This window comes from Peromyscus maniculatus, chromosome 21, assembly GCF_049852395.1.
Source record: "Peromyscus maniculatus bairdii isolate BWxNUB_F1_BW_parent chromosome 21, HU_Pman_BW_mat_3.1, whole genome shotgun sequence".
NCBI classification, from domain to species: domain Eukaryota; kingdom Metazoa; phylum Chordata; class Mammalia; order Rodentia; family Cricetidae; genus Peromyscus; species Peromyscus maniculatus.
In genome coordinates this window covers 44,193,181-44,211,204 of record NC_134872.1, presented here as the reverse complement: position 1 = coordinate 44,211,204, position 18,024 = coordinate 44,193,181, and the positions used below count along the sequence as shown (strand labels likewise).

The 18,024-nt window shown below is 47.1% G+C and overlaps 1 protein-coding gene across 6 annotated transcripts in view; it reads left to right on the top strand.

Moving 5' to 3' along the window:
- Plcl2 (phospholipase C like 2) overlaps positions 1-17,787 on the top strand; it is a 182,589-nt gene extending 164,802 nt beyond the window's left edge. For 5 of the 6 annotated variants that reach the window (XM_076557575.1, XM_076557574.1, XM_076557577.1 and 2 more), the window contains 2 exons: positions 1,225-1,334; positions 17,422-17,787. In XM_076557575.1, coding sequence (XP_076413690.1) covers positions 1,225-1,334; positions 17,422-17,601 — 290 coding nt within the window. In that variant the 3' untranslated portion in view covers positions 17,602-17,787. The remainder of the gene's footprint in view (positions 1-1,224; positions 1,335-17,421) is intronic. The other variant, XR_013046740.1, reaches the window with a different exon arrangement.
- The last annotated feature ends 237 nt before the right edge of the window (positions 17,788-18,024 follow it).

The window sequence follows — 18,024 nt, the reverse complement described above, 5'->3', positions numbered from 1 at the left end:
AGAGCCGTTTTGACCGCGTACATAATACTTGCATAAGGTCAGATCAGACAAAAACCCAGAAGGGAGTGATTCTGGAAAGTGGATACAAAATCCCACCACTAGTTGACTGTAGCAAGAGGCTACATAAGGTTACCCGTCAGACCTCCTTGCTGTAAAGGGAGAAGTACCACCAACGTTCCATCTCCTAAAGGGTTCCAGAGGAGACGTCATCAATGACTATTCCCAATTGTTTTTCCAAACAGTCTCTCCAGAAGGATCCTCCTAACGATAATGGAAGAGTCATTCTTTTGTGTGCAGTGTTTATAGCTCATAGGTTGTCTTTGCTTATTCCCCTGTAGTCAGTCATTCCATCCCTGGCCAGTGACACCCCTTCAAAACGCTCCCCACACCAATTCTTAAATAACCAGCTGGCCTTGGATACCTCCCCTGCTTTCTGGGAAAAGTCATTCTTTTCCTGAAAACACTTCCGAAGTGGCTAGTTATTTCCTCCAAGATTTTTTTTTTTTTTTTTTGTGTGTGTGTGTGTGTGTTTACACACATACATGAGTCACATATACCTCCCTTATAGACAGTCTTGCTACTGAATCTTTATTCTTTACTTTTTAAATAACATATTTGTTAATTCTGGTATTTTATATTATATCTATATTTTGATCATATTCACTCCCTAACTTCTCCCAGAGTCACCCCTCTCCCTCACTCAATTTTGAGCCGTCTCCTCCTACCACATAAAACTGAATTCAGTTTCTGCTGGTCAGCTACTCCTGGGCATGGAGCCTGCCCTGGAGTGTATTTGCCTTATCAGGGGTCACATCATTAAATAAAACCGATTGACCTTTACTGACAGGAACTGTATGTCCTTGCATCCTGTTCCTCTCCTGTGCTAGTGTTGGGTCAGTAGAGATGATGTTTGCCTCTGAGACTCGAGACACCTGTCAGTCTTAGCTCCTTTTCTAATTGTTGGCAGACTGTCCAAAATAAGCAGGTGGAAGTGACCACCTGCAGATCTGTGAGAGCATTCCCTGGCCTCAAAGACACCCTCCATCTCCTGGTGTGTTGAGTCTCCTCTGCTTCCTCTCATCGCCTTCTAAAATAGACACATCTATAAAATTCCAGTGCAGCTTGGAATTGTTCTAGATATACTTAGGGAATGTGTGTTCCCACTTCATTACCTCCCATAGGAGAGCGAAGTAATAACCTCCATTTATTTTTCCTCTCTCTCAGCCATGGAATTCCATGAACACTTGCACAGCATAGGCACCAAGGAGGGCCTGAAGGAGCGGAAGCTGCAGAAGGCGGTGGAGAGCTTTACCTGGAATATCACCATCTTAAAGGTACGTATTCACCTTTCTGTTGCTATAATAAAATACCATGACCAAGGCAACTTAGAGAATTTATTCTGCTTACCATTCCAGAAGGATGAGTCTATTACGGCAGGGATGCAAGGTAGCAAGCAGGCATGGCCAGAGCAGGAGGCTGGGAGCTCATATCCTCAACCACAAATGCGAAACAAAGAGCAATCTGGAGGTGGGACACGGCCCTCGGTGACACATGTCCTTCAGCAGGGGCACACCCTCCAGCTTTGCTGTCTCTGACCGTCCCTGTGTGCCGCTCTCCCTGGCAGATGCCCCACAGCTCTGCCATCCCAAGCTTTACTCTCACGGCTTCATGTGCTGGCCTCTCAGGCCCTCTGGCTCTGCCAGGGCCTTCACAAAGGTGTTCCCCTGCCACGTGTTGCCTGGCTGGAGAGGCTCTGTGAAACTGGAGAAGAGGAACCGATACCTGATTCACTCTTGCATCCCTCACGGATGAACCCAGCACCCCATTTGGATGGCACTGCCAAGCTGGCTGCCAGCCTGGGGTGGGCGCTGCCAGCCTGGGGTGGGCGCTGCCAGCCTGGGGTGGGCGCTGCCAGCCTGGGGTGGGCGCTGCCCCGCGAACCACATTAACAGTCGCGCTCTATGCAGTTGTTGTCTAAGAACAAACAATGGCTAGGCTCCCTTGGATTCGCTGGAGATTTAGATGGATGGGTCCTGCCCTGAGGACAGTCTTCCCTTTGTTCCGCCCCAGAGCGGCCTGATCTTAAAGGCACTGTTGTCCTTCGTAGTTACAGCCTGTCTTCCAGCACAGACCTCGGCTGGAACCGTAAGCTCCCTAGTGCTCTTTTTCTCACTGTAGTTTGTATTTCTTTCTGCCCTGCTTGCACTTTTTTGTTAGAGACCTGCATAAGTATTTTCAGTAATAATAATAATGCCATAGACCCAACATTATTCTGTCTTGAAATTTCTTCTGCCAAACACGTTAGTCCCTTAATTTTTAATTTAGCCTCAGACAACTTCTCAGGGCATGGGCAGAAAACAGCCAGATTCTTTGCTACAGTGTCATAGGAATGACCTCTAGCCATTGTCCCCCACTGAAACCTTCTGTAGTGGTTGGTCTCTGTAGGAAAGAGGTTTCCTTGATGAGGGCTGAGGAGTCCAGTTATCTGTGGATGTGAGAACTCCATTGTACACACAGCTCTAAGCACTGCTGGGAACTCCTGCTAGAGGCTACCACTATAACAGCTTTTTAAAAATTATTTCTTTTCTCTTTCAATATTATAATTACATCATTTCCCCTCTCTTTCCTCCCTCCAAACCCTCATATATTTTTCCTTATTCTCTTTCAAATTCATGGCTCCTTCTTTCATTAATCATTATTACAAACATATGTGTGTATACACACACATATTTCTAAACACATAACTCTAACTTGCTCAGTCCGTATAGTGTTACTTGTGTGTATGTTTTCAGGGCTGACCACTTGGTATTGGATAACAAATTGGTGTGCTTCTCCCTGGAAGGCTCTTTCTCCCACTCTCAGCCTTCCTTGATATGACTTACATTTCTTGTTAAGATTCTTGGAGATGTGTGTGTATGGGTATGTGATTTGATACTGTCCCACAAGGCACATATAGTTGTTTAAAATCTTTTATCTGTTTTAAATGTCATGATATTTGTAAGCAATATTGCTATGTCTCTAAGCTTTGTGCTCTTTCTGAAGTACAGCATTTGCCATTAATCTTGCCGGAATGGAATGGGTGCTGGGAGAGAACGCAGGACCTTCTCCATGCCAGACGAGCTCTGCCGCTGAGCACACACCATCCCTTTCACGTGTCGCACACCCGTCATGGCCTCCACCTTTACTATATGTCCCACACTTACAATCGGTCGGGAACGCCCTCTGCCACCTGCTTCAGAGTCCAGCCTCAGTGGCTGCCCTAAATTACAGGCTGCCCTGTGTCCGGTTCCACTCTCAGACACGATCTGGTACTGCTTCTCTCTGGTGCCACGTTGTTTTTGTGTTCACTCTCTAGCTTTCTGTCTTGGTCTCTTCCCAATTTTATCCTCAGCTCCATAAACAGAACACAGAAGGCCATCATTACATCTGTCCCTCTCTTGTTTGGTTGAGTGTAAGATAGAATTTTCTGTATTGTTATGGCTTCCAGTGTAACTATTATCAGCTTTATGAACCTGTTAAATTAAGTGTCGTGTGGTGCTACATGCTTGTGATCACAGCACTTGGGAACTGGAGCAGGAAAACCAACTGTGAGGCCAGCCTGGACCGAGTTGTGCCACAGGAGCGATGGCAGAATCTCATGGTGGAAAAGTCCTGGTGTGACTGGCTACCAGGAGCAGAAATTCCCCGAGACTAGCTGACAGAGACGGGTGGGGGGTGTTGGTACACACAGGAGATCATGAGAGACTGCAGGGAACTCTGATCAAAACACTGGATTCCTGCCTCAGAGGGCCAGGAGGCCCTCAGAAGCCCTGGTGGTCCGGAACGTCTGTGTCCCTTAGGGCCAGGGCTCTGCCAGCTTAGCTCTGTGCGTGTCCACATTCTTCCTCGCCAGCTAGCTCCTGGCCTCTCCTTGGCCTTCCGTGACATGCTCTTTATGAGCTCTGTAATAAGTGAGCCTTTTATGGTGTTTGCTGGCTCAGCCCAGCCTTTTAGTTCCAGACCAGCCATCCCACAGTGGCAGGCCTCTGGTCTTCCCAGCCCCGGTCCACTATGTCCAAAAGATGGCTACCTTCACTGGCTGCTCCAGGTTCCTATTGCTATGTAACAAACGACCTCAAAACTAGTGGCTTAAGATGGCCTCCCCCTTGCCCCTGCCCCTACGATTCTGTACATTAGCTGAGGTCAGCTGAGAGCTTTTCCTGACCCATGTGGTGTTGGCCAGGGCCACTCAGAAGGCTTGTTTTGTTGGGAGCTTACCTGCCTTGTACATAAGGAACAGGCTTCACTCCTGTGGCTGGCATCTCACTGAAGGGCTGGGCAGGGGGCTTGTGTATGTTCAGTGGGTCAAAAGCAGGCTGCTTACAAACCAGGCTGTCACCAGATGAAAGGCCCAGCTGCTTCCCCCATGTCCTGCACTGTCTACCCTCAGAAACAAGGACAGGAAGGAAACTCCAAAAGCAATTAGAGACTCACTCTCTCAAGGAACATAAGACTTCTGCCAAAAATAAGTCAATAAACCAGATGGTGTCTGTACAGACATAATCTAGATTTTCTTCATTTACCCTTGGCTCAGTACTTACCTTAGAAACTTGAAGACTGTCTTTCCAAAAGTTAATGTAATGACCCATGGATGACTCTTTTTGCCTTTAAGTATTAATTCTCAGATGTTTTAGTTACTGTATTACCAGTGATATCACATGTTGCCAGTTTTTCTGGAAAGCTATTCTTGACTAGAAGTTAATTTCCTGTTTAAGTAGTGTGTGAAAATGTAGAGTGGCTCAAGATAACACACAGTGGTGGTCATCATTAGGCAGGCTGCTCTTTCTGATCTGTTTAAAACACGGCACATGCCCAAGGACCTTCCCACTGCGCAGTGTGATCACACAGAATGTGCTGGAGGGAACTCTCCGCCTCCTGTGAGGGCGCTCCCACAGAAGGTGGGAGAGCTGCCCGTGTGAGGGGAGGGTCCTGGGTTGCCGCTTCCCCAGTGCTCTGAGCGGGGCAGAGCTGATCTGGCCACCCCTCCCTCACTTCCGCAGTCTGCTGCTTCTGAAGACTCCTCCCACTTGTGTCCAGAATGCCTGTTCTGTGCCCGTGGGTGAGCCTGCCCTCCCATGACAGATCCATGACCGGAAATGAGTTGGAGCCAGCAGAGAAAACATTGTAGTTCAGATACAATGGTACCCAACAATGGCTGGACTCTGGTGTGATATTTCCTGGGACATGGCAGCTGCTGGGTGGAAGGCATCATTCCCGACATTCCTTGGACCTGCCAGGATCCTTTCCGGCTCCTGTCCAGGCCTAGCTCCTACTACCTCCTCTACAATGCCGCCTAGTAACCTCCGTCTTAGGCAAAGAAAAGAGGGAATTGCTTTCTCGAGAGAATGGCATTTCTTCTGGATTTAAATTGGTTTTTTAAATTTGAAATCATACAGAGCTTTGGTAAGTTGGAGGATAACCACAGATTAGCTAAGAGCCCAGAGTGAGGGCAGGAGTCTCAAGACTCAAGAGTAAAGATGACCCCGCCATCCTTGTGTAGCCAGGACACTACGCCATACAGCTGAAATAAGCTGGAACACAGTGTATCGTTTTCATTCTTTCCTCGGGGCAGAGCTGCTGTAGGGTGTTACAGAGAGAAATCCACGGAGTCTGCTTAAAGGGCAAAGGAATATATTCGGGAATGAAACTCACTACAGCACGGGAGATTGATCGTAGGGTCTTGGAAAGCAGAGTTACAGTCCCACGCTGTTCTTCCGCCTAGTCCATCTCAGCATCCAAAACCACAAGGGAGCAAAGAGGAACTGCCTATGTACGTACATCTCAGGTCTTTAGTGTCCCTGAGAGGCCACGCCCCACAGGGGCGTGTACTTCAAGGTCATAGGCAGGTAGACCTGCTGCATCTCTAGGGACGGGGCTTCATGGCCATAGACAGACAGCCATCCACTACAGGACATAACTGGGTAGACAGCAAGCAGCGTCCTGTCACTTGGAATGCACATTCACTCTGTCAGCCACGAGTGCCTGTGTGGGAAAGCCACAGGGTGAAAGACATAGGGCACATCTGGACAGTTCTCACACCTGGAGAAACTCATGTATCTGTTGCTCTAGCTGTGGATTACTTGATCTTGAGTGATCTTGTTTCCAGCTCGAGGTTTAGTGAGACTTCAGTGGAAAGTGGGTCTGACCAATAGGAGGCCTTCCGCTGGGTACTGTGCTTGGCTTTAGCCTCCCTCGTGAGAGGATGGTGAGGGATGCTTTCCAGCCTGTAGCCGGAGCTCCCACAGCCCACTGTTTTATTCACCCAGTGTTCATTCAGCACACCAGAGCTGGAAGTCTCTATTTCCTCTTCAGTATTTAAGTCACAGGAGGCATGTATATGCCGCAATGTCCACACTCTGAAATGGTGGAAATTCTATTTCATTTGCTTCAGTGAATGAGGTTCAACTTTCTTTAGGTGGGGCTCACATTTACTTGAAAGGAAGATGAGACACACACATAGAAAGCGAGGTGTATTTCAGTGTAATTCGCTGTTCAGATTCTACCTTGGCCAAAGTCCCTAATTTGTCTAAAATTAGCTTCTTTGCTATCAGCTAGGGGCAGAAGAGTGTCTCCACAGACATGGGAGACTCATGAGCAGTCTTTACCATGCTGACTCCAGCACCTGACACAAGGCAGGCACTCAGTAAATGGTGGCTAGTGTTCCCAGAAGCCTTTGCTGTTTGGTCTCTGACATAGCGTAGGCTTTGTGGCTTCAGACTTACTCCTATAATTACAGTTGAGAGCCCTTCTGAGCCAGTTTCAATGTGGCTGAAAGAAATGTACTAAGGGCCGGAGCAATAGCTCAGCATGGACCACTCTTCGGGAAACCTGGTTTTGAGTCCCAACACCCACGTAGCAACTCACAAACATCTGTCATTTCAGTTCCAGGTGGTCAGACACCCTCTTCTGACCTCCACAGATACTGCTAGCACATGGCACACAGATATACCTGTAGGCCAGATACCATACACATACAAATAAATCTTTTAAAAAAGTAAAGAAAACATTAAATAGTTCCCACATTTTTAAAGTCTTTTATTTTCTATTGCAGTTTTTTAAGTTCATAGCAAAGTTGAGAGGAAGATTTCAAGGTTTCCCACACCCTGTCTGTTGCCTGCAGCATCCCCAACCAGAGTGGTAGACTTTGAAGTCATCAGGGAGTCTACACTGACATGCCATTATTGTTCAAAGTCCATAGTGTATACTAGGATTCACTCAGTGTTATGCCTTAAGTAGATTTGAACAATCTCTAACAACACATTCCCATCATTTTGCCTTTTTTCAGTTCTTGGGATTGAACCCGGGGCTTTACAGCTACTAGGCAAGCACTATACCCCCGAGCCATACCATGTACACATTTAAGTTGTGTAAGTTCATGTTTTGATTGTGCCCATCATTGTATCACACAGGATCTGCACCTGTGTTCCGTGCTCTAAACATTCTCTGTGTTCTCTCTACATGTCCCTGATACCTGCCACCCACTGATCTGTTCCTGTCTCTTAAGCTCTTAAAGGCGGTTTGGGCATCTGGCTTGTGGTTCTAAATGCCTATGATGTAGTAAATTGAAGCATTCTCACTTTGTAGATGAGCCTCCCATCTCCTACAAGCAGTGAGCAGAAAATACTTACTAGAAGGCATCATGGTGTGACTGCCTGGTAAAAATGTGTAACCAGCATAGGAAAGGCCACTTCTGTCAACGTGACTTGTATGTCCTGTTGTGAGATGTGTGTTGGATTTTGCAGTTGTCTGGTTTATATTGCAGAAGACACTCAGATGAGAAATAGCATAGCAACTACACTGCATGCCATCATCCCTGAGTGACACAAATGCACGGCCTCTTGGACACCTACAGGATAGATAAAACCCAGTTCTGTTGTGGGAAAATTAGATGCATACAGATCTAGTCACCAGGCAGCGGCCAGCACATGGACTAGACCTGAGTGTAACTGGGTAGTAGTCTATCTTCCCTGGACTTGGGTGCTGTCCAGGCCTGCGCCTAATTTGGAATTATCTCAGGGAAATGGATGTATTGAGGAGGATTGCCACAGTCTGCTGAGCTCCCAGTGCACAAGAAGATCAAAGCAGGGTGTTTTTGTGCACTTTGCTAGAGGCCCTAGGGAGAGGAACAAATTATGCCAAAAATGTTTGGAAAAGCCCTAAGAAGTCATGTTATTTCATATTTACCCCAAATAACATATAATACATGTGTTTCTGGAGACTATCATGTGATCGTTGAGACTTCATCAAGCAAACAAGGTGTGATTTGTCCCCTGCTCCTTCTCCTCTGGATTAGTCCCCCATCCTAGTGTTTCCAGTTTCCCGCTTGACCACCTGTGTCCTGTGTCCCCTCTCAACTCCGCCCCTAACATCTGAGGTCTCTTCACACTGGCCTGGTTCTGTGTTCATTCCATGTTGTATAATCACACAGGAAGATTTGGAGCTAAGACGCACCAGTGAGCGAGAACATGCCCTGTTTGTCTTTGTAGGTCTAGGTTATGACACTCAGTGTAATCATTTCTAGGTCCATCCATTCACTTGTACGTTTCAGTTTCTTTTTTCCTTACAACTGGACAGTGTTCTATAGTGTGTATGCACTGTAGCCTCATGTCCATTTATCTGTTGAAGGACATGTAGGCTGTTTCCATTTTCTGTCTATTGTGAATGGGGGACAATGAACATTGCTAGGCAACTGTCTGTAGAGTAGAGTGTTAGGTCTTTGAGGCATACACCAAGGAATAAATAAATGGGTCATGTGGTAGTTTTATTTTTAGCTTTTTGAGGATTCTCCACACTGATTTCCAGAGTGGCTGCACCAATTTGCATTCTCACCAACAGTGAATGAGGGCCCCTCTTTTTCCACAACATTTTTGGAATTCCAGCATTTTTTTCGTCTATTGTTTTGCTGATCTTTGGCATTCTGACTGGGGTAAGATGAACACTCAAAGTTGTTTTGATTTTCATTTCCCAAATTGCTTAAGACGATTAATTTTTTTTAGATATTTCTTAGCCATTTTTAGATGATCATGTGATTTTGTCTTTAAGTTCATTGATAGGATTTATTATATTTATTGGCTTATGCATCTCTAACCAGCCCTGCATTTCCAGGATAAAGCCAATTGGATCGTGGTTGATGTTCTTCTTGATGTGTGCTAGTATTTTATTGGAGATGTTTGCATCTGTATTCACCAGATGTCACTTTGTTCTTCGTGTCTTGCCCTGGCTGGTGTAGTAGAGAATTGCTTGCTGCACAGGATGACCTTGGGGTAATCCCTCTGCTTTTCTTTCTTTGAAGGGCTTAAGGATTGGTTGTAGTTCATCAGTGAAGTCTGGTAGAATTCTTGCAATGCCATCTTTTAAAGGTCACTTTGTGTGCCAAAGTGAGAACCTTCAACATTTGGACCGAAATTTATTAGAGTTCTTTTGAGATGAAAACCAAATAGAAAAAAACAAATAAGTTGTAAGTTTGAAACAGAACACGGTTTGAGTTTTTCCTCTGAAAACACTGTAAAGCCAGCTCGCAGTCTTCAAAACCAGCTCTCCTCTGTGAGCGGTCAGCAGTGGTTTAAAGTCCTTGCTCTGAAAGGCTTCGAAACACAGCCTGTGCGTCTGCCTCAGCAAGCACTGCCTTCTCCAGAATCGCTCCTTTTGTCACTGGAACGCCGAACTTGGTAGTTCATTTCAGACACCACACAGGACCGCATCGGGGCCAAGTTCAGCTGCCCCAAACTTAGATGCGTTGCCTCTGAGCTCCTTTTCTGCCTCAGGGATAGTGGTTGATCTGTTTGATTGATTATCTGTTTCAAATGCCATAATGACCCACCTACATTAGGGAAACAAAAGCAGCCCAGAACCCTGTTATTACACCTTATTCTGTGCCTTGGGTTTTGTTTTTAAAATTCTTTTTCACCATGCTATATATAGGCTGACAAAGAACAACAAAACCTAGGTTTCTTATTCCAATGTACATTAAGAATGAAGTGTCTGTCATAGGTACAGACACAGAGAAAGACAAAACTGAATATTCTAAAGAAGAACTGCATGTTTTTACTTTACATTCAGATACTTACTGATCCCTTACCATATAACTGGTAATGTTCTAGGCTAAGAGGGTCCAGCAGTGATCAGGAAACAACAAAACAAACCCTCAGCCCCAGCCCAAAGCATGGCAGGTAGTCGTACGTGTTGAGAAGTGTACAGCAGAGGGGTGGGGAGATCTGTGGGCCGGAGGTGGGAGTTCTGGTTTGGGAAGGAGTTGTCAGGATGGGGAGTACTGTAAAGGGAAATTGAGAGTCATGACCTGAATCAGGAGGTCAGGGAGTGGCAGTGGACTCGAGTTCAGTCTGCACATGTAAAGCTCGCACCGAGAGGACCTGCTGGCTTCAGTAGCCTAGAATAGTGAGGCCTAAGTGAACAAGGCAGGGGTCGGGGGTAAAATGCCAGCTGTGGGGCAGGTCTCAGCCACAAACAAGGACTTTGATCCTCACTCCCAGCCACTGGGGAGCCACTAAAGGGTTTTAAGCTAAGAGAAGGCATGTTGTGACTGGGTCATAGTTCAATCTCTCCGACTGTCGTGCTGAAGGGAGAGAGTAAGGAATATTCCTGTCCTAAGGTTAGAGAAATATGTCAGTAGCTTAGAGTGCAGCGGTGGATGTGAGGGTGGCGAGAAGCTGTAAGAACCTGATTTGAAAGCTGGGCTTGCAGGTGCGTGGGCTGCAGCGGTCCCAGGAGTCAGTGCTGACATTAGAGCAGCGACTTTGAGAATGGGCTTGCTGTTCCTGAAGGGAAGCTTGTGGGGGGAACACGGGTCCAGAGCTCAGTCTGGAACATTTCAAGCCCTAGAGGGTATTACAGCTAGGCATTTTCACTGAAGACCAATGGGTTTTCATTAGCAAAAGTAATATTCAAGTACTAATCAGTAGAGCTGAAAACAGTAAATGAGTCAACAAAACAAAAAGCTGTTTAGTAAAAAATAATAAAATCAGTAAGCCACTAGCTAGGCTAAGGGGGGAAAAGATATGACAAAAATTACTGGGTAAAATAAAAGGACTTCATATCCTATGGACATTAAGATATCAAAGAAATATCATAAAGCATTCTGTGCACACAAACTTGGTGACATACAGGGAATTGGCTGATTCCTTGAAAAGCATATTCTTCCAAAACTCACTCTGTAAGGCCAGGGTTATCCTAAAACTCAAACCCGAGGAACAGAAAGTCCTAAACTATAAACCAGTATTTTTCACTGGATATAGGTGAAAGTGCAAAAATTTATGTCACAAACAAGGGGATCTATATTGGCTGTGCAAAGCTGACTCAGGTTACAAAAGTTAATTCATGCATTAGTAGACTAAAGAAGGACAAATGCATAGTCAGGCAGTGGATGCAGATGCTTGGCATGGAATCCAACACCCAGTCATGGTGTTCGCTACTGTGTGATGTGAAGTGGAGAGAGAGGGACATGCACACCAGCGTGAGTACCTGCACAAGCCCACAGCTAACGTGATAGATACTCTGGCACGAATCAGCAATGCCATTACGTCACCAGCTTTCACCACTGTAGTAGAAATCCTAGCTAATGCAGTGAGGCAAAAAGGGAAGCGAAAGGGCACAAATAATGCGAAGGGGGAAAGACCTGGTTTTGTTCAGTGGTGAGATAGTTGTTTGTGCACATCATCTGAAAGAATAGGTGAAAATTCCTGCACCTGCGTTCTGTTTGTTTGATGTTGCTGTGATATGCTGGTTAGTTTTGATTTCAGCTAGACACAGACTGGGGTCATCTGGGAACGGGACACCTCGGTGAGAAATGCCCCGCCAGACTGGCCTGGGGTGCATTTTCTTCATTGGTGATGGTGTGGGAGGGCCCAGCTCCTGTGGGCAGCTCTACTCCTGGGCTGGTGGTCCTGGGTGCGAATGAAAGCAGGCTCAGCGGGCCAGGGGGAACAAGCCAGTAATCAGCACTCCTGCGTGGCCTCTGCATCAGCTCCTGCCTCCAGGTTCCTGCCCTGACTGCCCTGGACAATAAACTACAAGCTGTAAGATGAAATAAACCCTTTCCTCCCTAAATGGCTTTCATCTGTGATGTTTTATCACAGCAATAGAAAAGTAACTAAGACATCTAATAAACACCATTACCCAAAGCTGCTTGGGGGAGGAAGGGGTTGGTTTCAGTTCCTGGGTCACAGCCTGTCATGGGGGAAGCCAGGGCAGGAGCTGGAGGCAGAAACTGAAGCGGCTGCTGCTGGCCTGTCCCTCCTGGCTTGCTCGGCTTGTTTCTCAGCACAGCCCCGAACCGCCGTTCTTCTGGGCTTGGCCCTGCTGTGTCAGTTAGTGATGAAGAAATGCTGCACATGTGCCCTAAGCCAGTCTGGTGGAGACCTTTCCTCGGCTGTGGCTCCTCTTCCCAATGTGTGACAGTGACAACCGAAGCTGACTGTGAGAAACTCTGAAGTCCATTTTTTTTTTTTAAGTTGCAGCCTCCAAGGTTACTATACAAAAATCTCTCCATTTCTTATACACCAACAAAGAGGGGAATTTGAATTAAACACACATTGCTATTTACATTAGCACCGCAAAAGTAAAATCTTTAAGTATCCATTTAGAAAAATACATATTAAATTTCTGTGAGGAAAACTATAAAATGCTGACAAAAGATCCAGAAGGACTAATAATGCAGAGATGTTTCGTGTTGGTATTAGTGTTCTCTAGAGGAACAGGATGGACAGGGTGGATCTATATATATATATATATATGAAAAGACTCCTTACAGGATGAGGTCTGGCTAGTCCCACAGTGGACTTTGGAAAGGACCGGAGCCTGGTGACGGTTTGGCCCACAAAGTCTCACCAGTCCCAGTCTGGTGCTGGAGTTCCGGAGGATTCCTGGAGAGCCTCTGGGCTTGAGTCGGATAGAATACCAGAGAAGTCAGCTCTCGTGTCAGTGAAGGAATGCCCCAGCAGCAGGGTAAACGGACTTCCCGTGAGTGTGAGGGCAAGTACTCGAGGAGGAAAGTTCCTTTCTTCCGTCCAGAAGGGGTGGGCCAGATTTACTGTGGGTCTTCCTGCTCCAAATAATCTAATTAAGAACATCGCCCACAGGTGTGCCCAGCATCTTGGATTTTAGTTGATTTCCAGATGTAGTCAAGTTACAACCAAAATTAGCCATCATGGTGTTCATAGATGTGAGTCAATGTTGGCCAGATCTTGATTCTTTCCAACTTGACTTGTAAATTCAGCACAGTTCAAACCAGAATCCCAGCCATTTATTTTTCAGATACCAACAAGCTGATTCTAAACTGTATGTAAACACCCAGAATAGCCAATGCAGCATTTAAGGAGAAAAATCCTGTAGTGATATAATTAAAGTTATATCACTTTTTATGATATATGGGGGAAGGGGTTGTCAGTACCTGACTTCAGAGTCTGCTGAGTTTTATAGTAATCAAGAAACATGGTATTAGCAGAGCTGCAGGCAGAGTGAGGGAACACAGTAGGCTGAGCAGAGGTGCCTCAGTGAACAAAGACTCGTCAGCTATTAGTCCTGAGCAACCGAACGCCACATCTGAAAGCTGCATCAGGGCACATGATGCACCCTTCGCAAGAACTAACTCAGAACAGCCTGGATCTGAAGGGGAAGCACAGAACCGTAAAGGAGACAGTGGACAAGCTCAACAGTATTGAGTGTGACAATGATATCCACAGACAGGCCACTCTAGATACAGTTCATCAGAGGCCTGGTAGGGCTGATTTCCTTAGAACTAAAACTGTTCGGTGAAAGACCCTGCCAAAGGAAGACGCAGATTGCAAGAAAATCCTTGCAGAGGACATCAGTTAAAGGGGTGCTTTCTAAATATCTGGAGTTCTCTCACGTGTCAGTTAGGAGTAAGCCAGTCTGGCTTTCACAAGGCCAAACACATGTCCAGAAGGCAAAGGAAAAGGCTCAAAATCATGTTATTATAGATTTCAGTATTATTCAAAACTGAAGCAGTGAGTGGCGGCACCAAACACTGGCTGGAGGCAGAACAGCGAGAACCCCATCCGCTACCAGCTGAAGTCAGAACGGTGCCTTGGGAAACAGTTTGACGTTTTGTAAGAAACTGCATGTTTTAACAACACCATAAAGGAATCACACTCCTTAGTATTTATTAAAATGACTTGGGAAATTATGCCCAAAGACATTTATAGTAGATTTTTTTAAAAATAATTGTCAAGATGTGGAAGTAGCCAAGATGTCTTTTGGTAGGGACCGTATTTCAGTGCAAAAAAAAAAAAAAAACAACAAACGAACAAAAAAACCAGAAGAGTACTGTCAAGTTGTAGGAGGACATGGAGGAACTTAAGTCAGTGTCCTCAGTGGATGGCAGCAACCTGAAAGTGCTGTTCACTCCAGCATTCCAGCCGCTTAGCTAGAGAAGGTCAGAGTATGGAGAGAGCAGGCTGGAGACAGCGTGCAGGACAGTCGACAGAGTGGACGTGCTTCTCAGATAAGAAACGACTTCGTACTACTGCAGATGGGTATGTGCCTTTTCACATTTGTCAGGTCCATACAGAACCAAGGATGGATGCTACCTTTAGCAGCAGGCTTTGGGTGACACCGATGTGTTAGGGTCACTGTGGTATGGGATGCCCCTGCTGGAGGGACTGGGGGGTGTTGTGTGATGTTTTGTTTGTGTGCTGACAAATAAAGCTTGCCTGGAGATCAGAGGGTGGAGTTAGCCTAGTTAACCATAGACTAGGCAGTGGTGGCACACACCTTTAATCCCAGCACTTGGGAGGAGGAAACAGGAAGATCAGGAGTTCAAGGCCACCCTGGGCTACACAAAATTGAACCAGTCTAAAAGAGAAACGGGGGAGGGAGGGGGAGGGCCGCTGGTGGTGGTGGTGGTGGTGGTGGTGGTGGTGGTGGTGGTGGTGGTGGTGGTGGTGGTGGTGGTGGTGGTGCAGGTGATACAGGTGATGCACACCTTTAATCCCAGTGCTAGGGAGGTGGAGACAGGAATCCATCCCTGGCTTTTTGGAGCCTATGGTGGGACGCCTCACACAGCCTTGATGCAGGGGGAGGGGTTTGGACCCGCCTCAACTGAGTGTACAGGCTTTGCTGACTCGCCATGGGAGGCCTTACCTTTTCAGAGGAGGGGATGGGGAATGGGTTGAGAGGGGAAGGCTGAGGGGGAGTGGGAGGAGGGAAGAGAGGGGGATCTGTGGTTGGTATGTAAAATGAATAAAAATTTCTTAATAAAGAAAAAAATGCAGAGGCCTCCCCACTGTAGACTTTCAGTATATGAGTGTAATGACAAAGAGGGGTCATAAAGAGGAAGCCCCTCTAGGTTAACTCGTGAAGGGACACCTATTTATAGTTACTAATTAAATGTCTCTGTAAGGCTGGAAAATGGGTCTCTTGATGACCAGGCAAGGTGGGTCTTTCCCCTTTGTCTTCTGCAGCTGCCCCAAACTCTGGTTACACAGAGTTCTTCTAAATGAAATACACATTAAGGGCAGTTAAAAAAAAAAAAAGAGGGAGAAATGAGGCCCTAAGTATAAAGAAAAACAAGTAAACAGCAAACTACGGAAGAATCATGAAACAGTGGGATAACCTGGGAGCCGGAGGAGGTGGAGATGGAGAAGAGGAGGAGGAAGAGGAGGAGGAGGAGGAGGAGGAGGAGGAGGAGGAGGAGGAGGAGGAGGAGGAGGAGGAGGAGGAGACTGAGAAGAAGAAGAAGAAGCCAGGAGCAGATGGGATCCCAGCAGCCCAGAGGTTGAGATAGGGTGAGGCCCCCGGTCAGCCCCTGCTGTATAGTGAGTTACAGGCCAGGGTGGGCACATGAAACCCCGTCTCAAAAAGAAAAAGTACAGAAGGAACAAAAGTCCCGGGGTGTAACTAGGAGGAGCTGCCAGTGACGGGCAGTAGACGTGTGGAGTCCACAGGGAGCACCATGGCAGCCCTCTGCCCAGTGGGGCTGTAAGTGCTGCGCCATCAGCCATCCCTGAGGGACAGTCCCTGAGGGACGGCTTCAGTGGCCACAGACATTTCTGGTGTTTCAGTGGAGGGTACTGCGGGTGTGTGAATGAGGACAGAAAGTGTTCCTCAGTACCCAAGGTGCACAAGGCAGCCCAGAGCCAGGGGTGACGAGGGAGACAAACTCCCTCTTCAGTCACTGCCTTTTCTACATCTGGATCAGGTTGGTGCTCAGACTTCATCCAGGAACCTAAAGTGGACTAAGAGCAGGTGTCCAGAGCAGTGTCCTCGGCAGATGCTCAGTGGGGGCTGCTGTGTGCCCACCAACAGCCTTTCAAAGGCCGGTCTTCAGGATGATTTCACATCAGGCAGAGCGAGGTTGTATGGGGTAGGGGAGGATGGGGAGCATATGGGAGACCTTTGTAGCACTGGGCCAGTCCTGTGTCTTCACTGCATGAGGTAAAGTAACACACATCTAAGGGACAGTGTACAGATCGTGCCGTGGTTCTGATACAGTACAGGTGTGTGAGATGTCATCCCCAGGTGAGTCTGGGGAAGGGCAGACAGGGCTGCCCACTACTGTGTGCCTGCTTCTCTGATTTGGTACTGCCGCGTGGTTTTTCATGCAGAAATCCTTCTTCACTCCTGGTAAACAGGGTGGTGATGAACCAAAGAAATGATTCTAAGTGCAGTTGGATGAACCAGTGACTTACTGGTGTTACTTACAGGAGCATGACAGACTCTCGAAGTCTGATCACCAGGGTCCTCTGATTTGCAGGCAGCTACACCGTTGAGCAATCTATACTACCCAAGGAATTGCATGTTTGTGTGTTATAGTTTAACTGTGAACTGCGCCCATAAGACACCCTAGCTGGTGCTGCTGTTCTGAGAGCTGTGTGACCTTTGGAAGTGGAGCCTTGCTAGAGAAAGATCAGTGAAGGGCTGGCTTGAGGTTTTATGGTCCAGCCTGACTTCCGGTCTGCTCTCTGCTTCCTGACTGCAGTGTGGGCATCTGCTCCGTGTCCCCACACCACGGCTCCCCCATGACGACAGTAACCTCACACTATGAGTAGATGAAGTCTCCCTCCTTCCTGGGGTGCTTTGCTGTGTATTTAGAAAGGTGACTGTACCCTGCACAGTGATGTCATGAGTATTGTCAGCTCCCCACCCACGAGGGAATGTCTCCATCTGATTCGAGCAGTCCACACAGAGAGAGGTGGCCGTGCTTTAAGTGGGGGGTGCTGGAAGGCAGACCTCTGTGGAGTGCAGTGTTGGAACCACAACACAGCTCATTCTTATTAGAATTGATGTCCTCAGGTGTGGTACCAAGAGGACCAGATACCTGTTTGCAAACTCACAGAATGTCTGTGCTGGAGAGCCCAGCAGTGGCCATGCCTGTCTAATGCTGTTTAATTGCATGTTTTGTTCTAGGGACAAGCGGATCTTTTGAAATATGCTAAGAATGAGACCCTGGAGAATCTGAAGCAGATCCACTATGCAGCTGTTTCGTGTGGACTGAACAAGCCAGGCACGGAAAACTCTGAGGCCCAGAAGCCACGCCGGAGCCTGGAAGTCATCCCTGAGAAAGCCAGTGATGAAAATGGGGACTAAGGAGCCTCCCCGTCACTCTCAAGTCACAGCCCTAGGGCCAGCCAGCAAGGGCACCCACTCACCAAGGAGAACAGCTGGGGCTGCAAAGCACAGCTGGAATACCCAATTGCAGTCTGTTACCGCTGTGAATGTGTGCAGCAACCCTCGGGTGAAGGCAAATAAACCAGAAATTCTATCCTGCCCAAACATGCTGTATTTTTAGACAAAACGCCCCGAGTTCCACTGTGAAGACAGTGCATTTGCCCTAGTTCCACAGACAGTTCCTACGTGAAAACGGTGCGCTCAGGTGGAGGTGGATTGCATTGTTAAGATGTATTTATTGGTGAGAAGGCTTGCATCTCTTACTCGTGTGTGCTTGCCGGTCTTTGGCTGCAGAGGATTTGGTGGCATGCTTGCTGAGCCATAATTACTAAGCAGAATGTA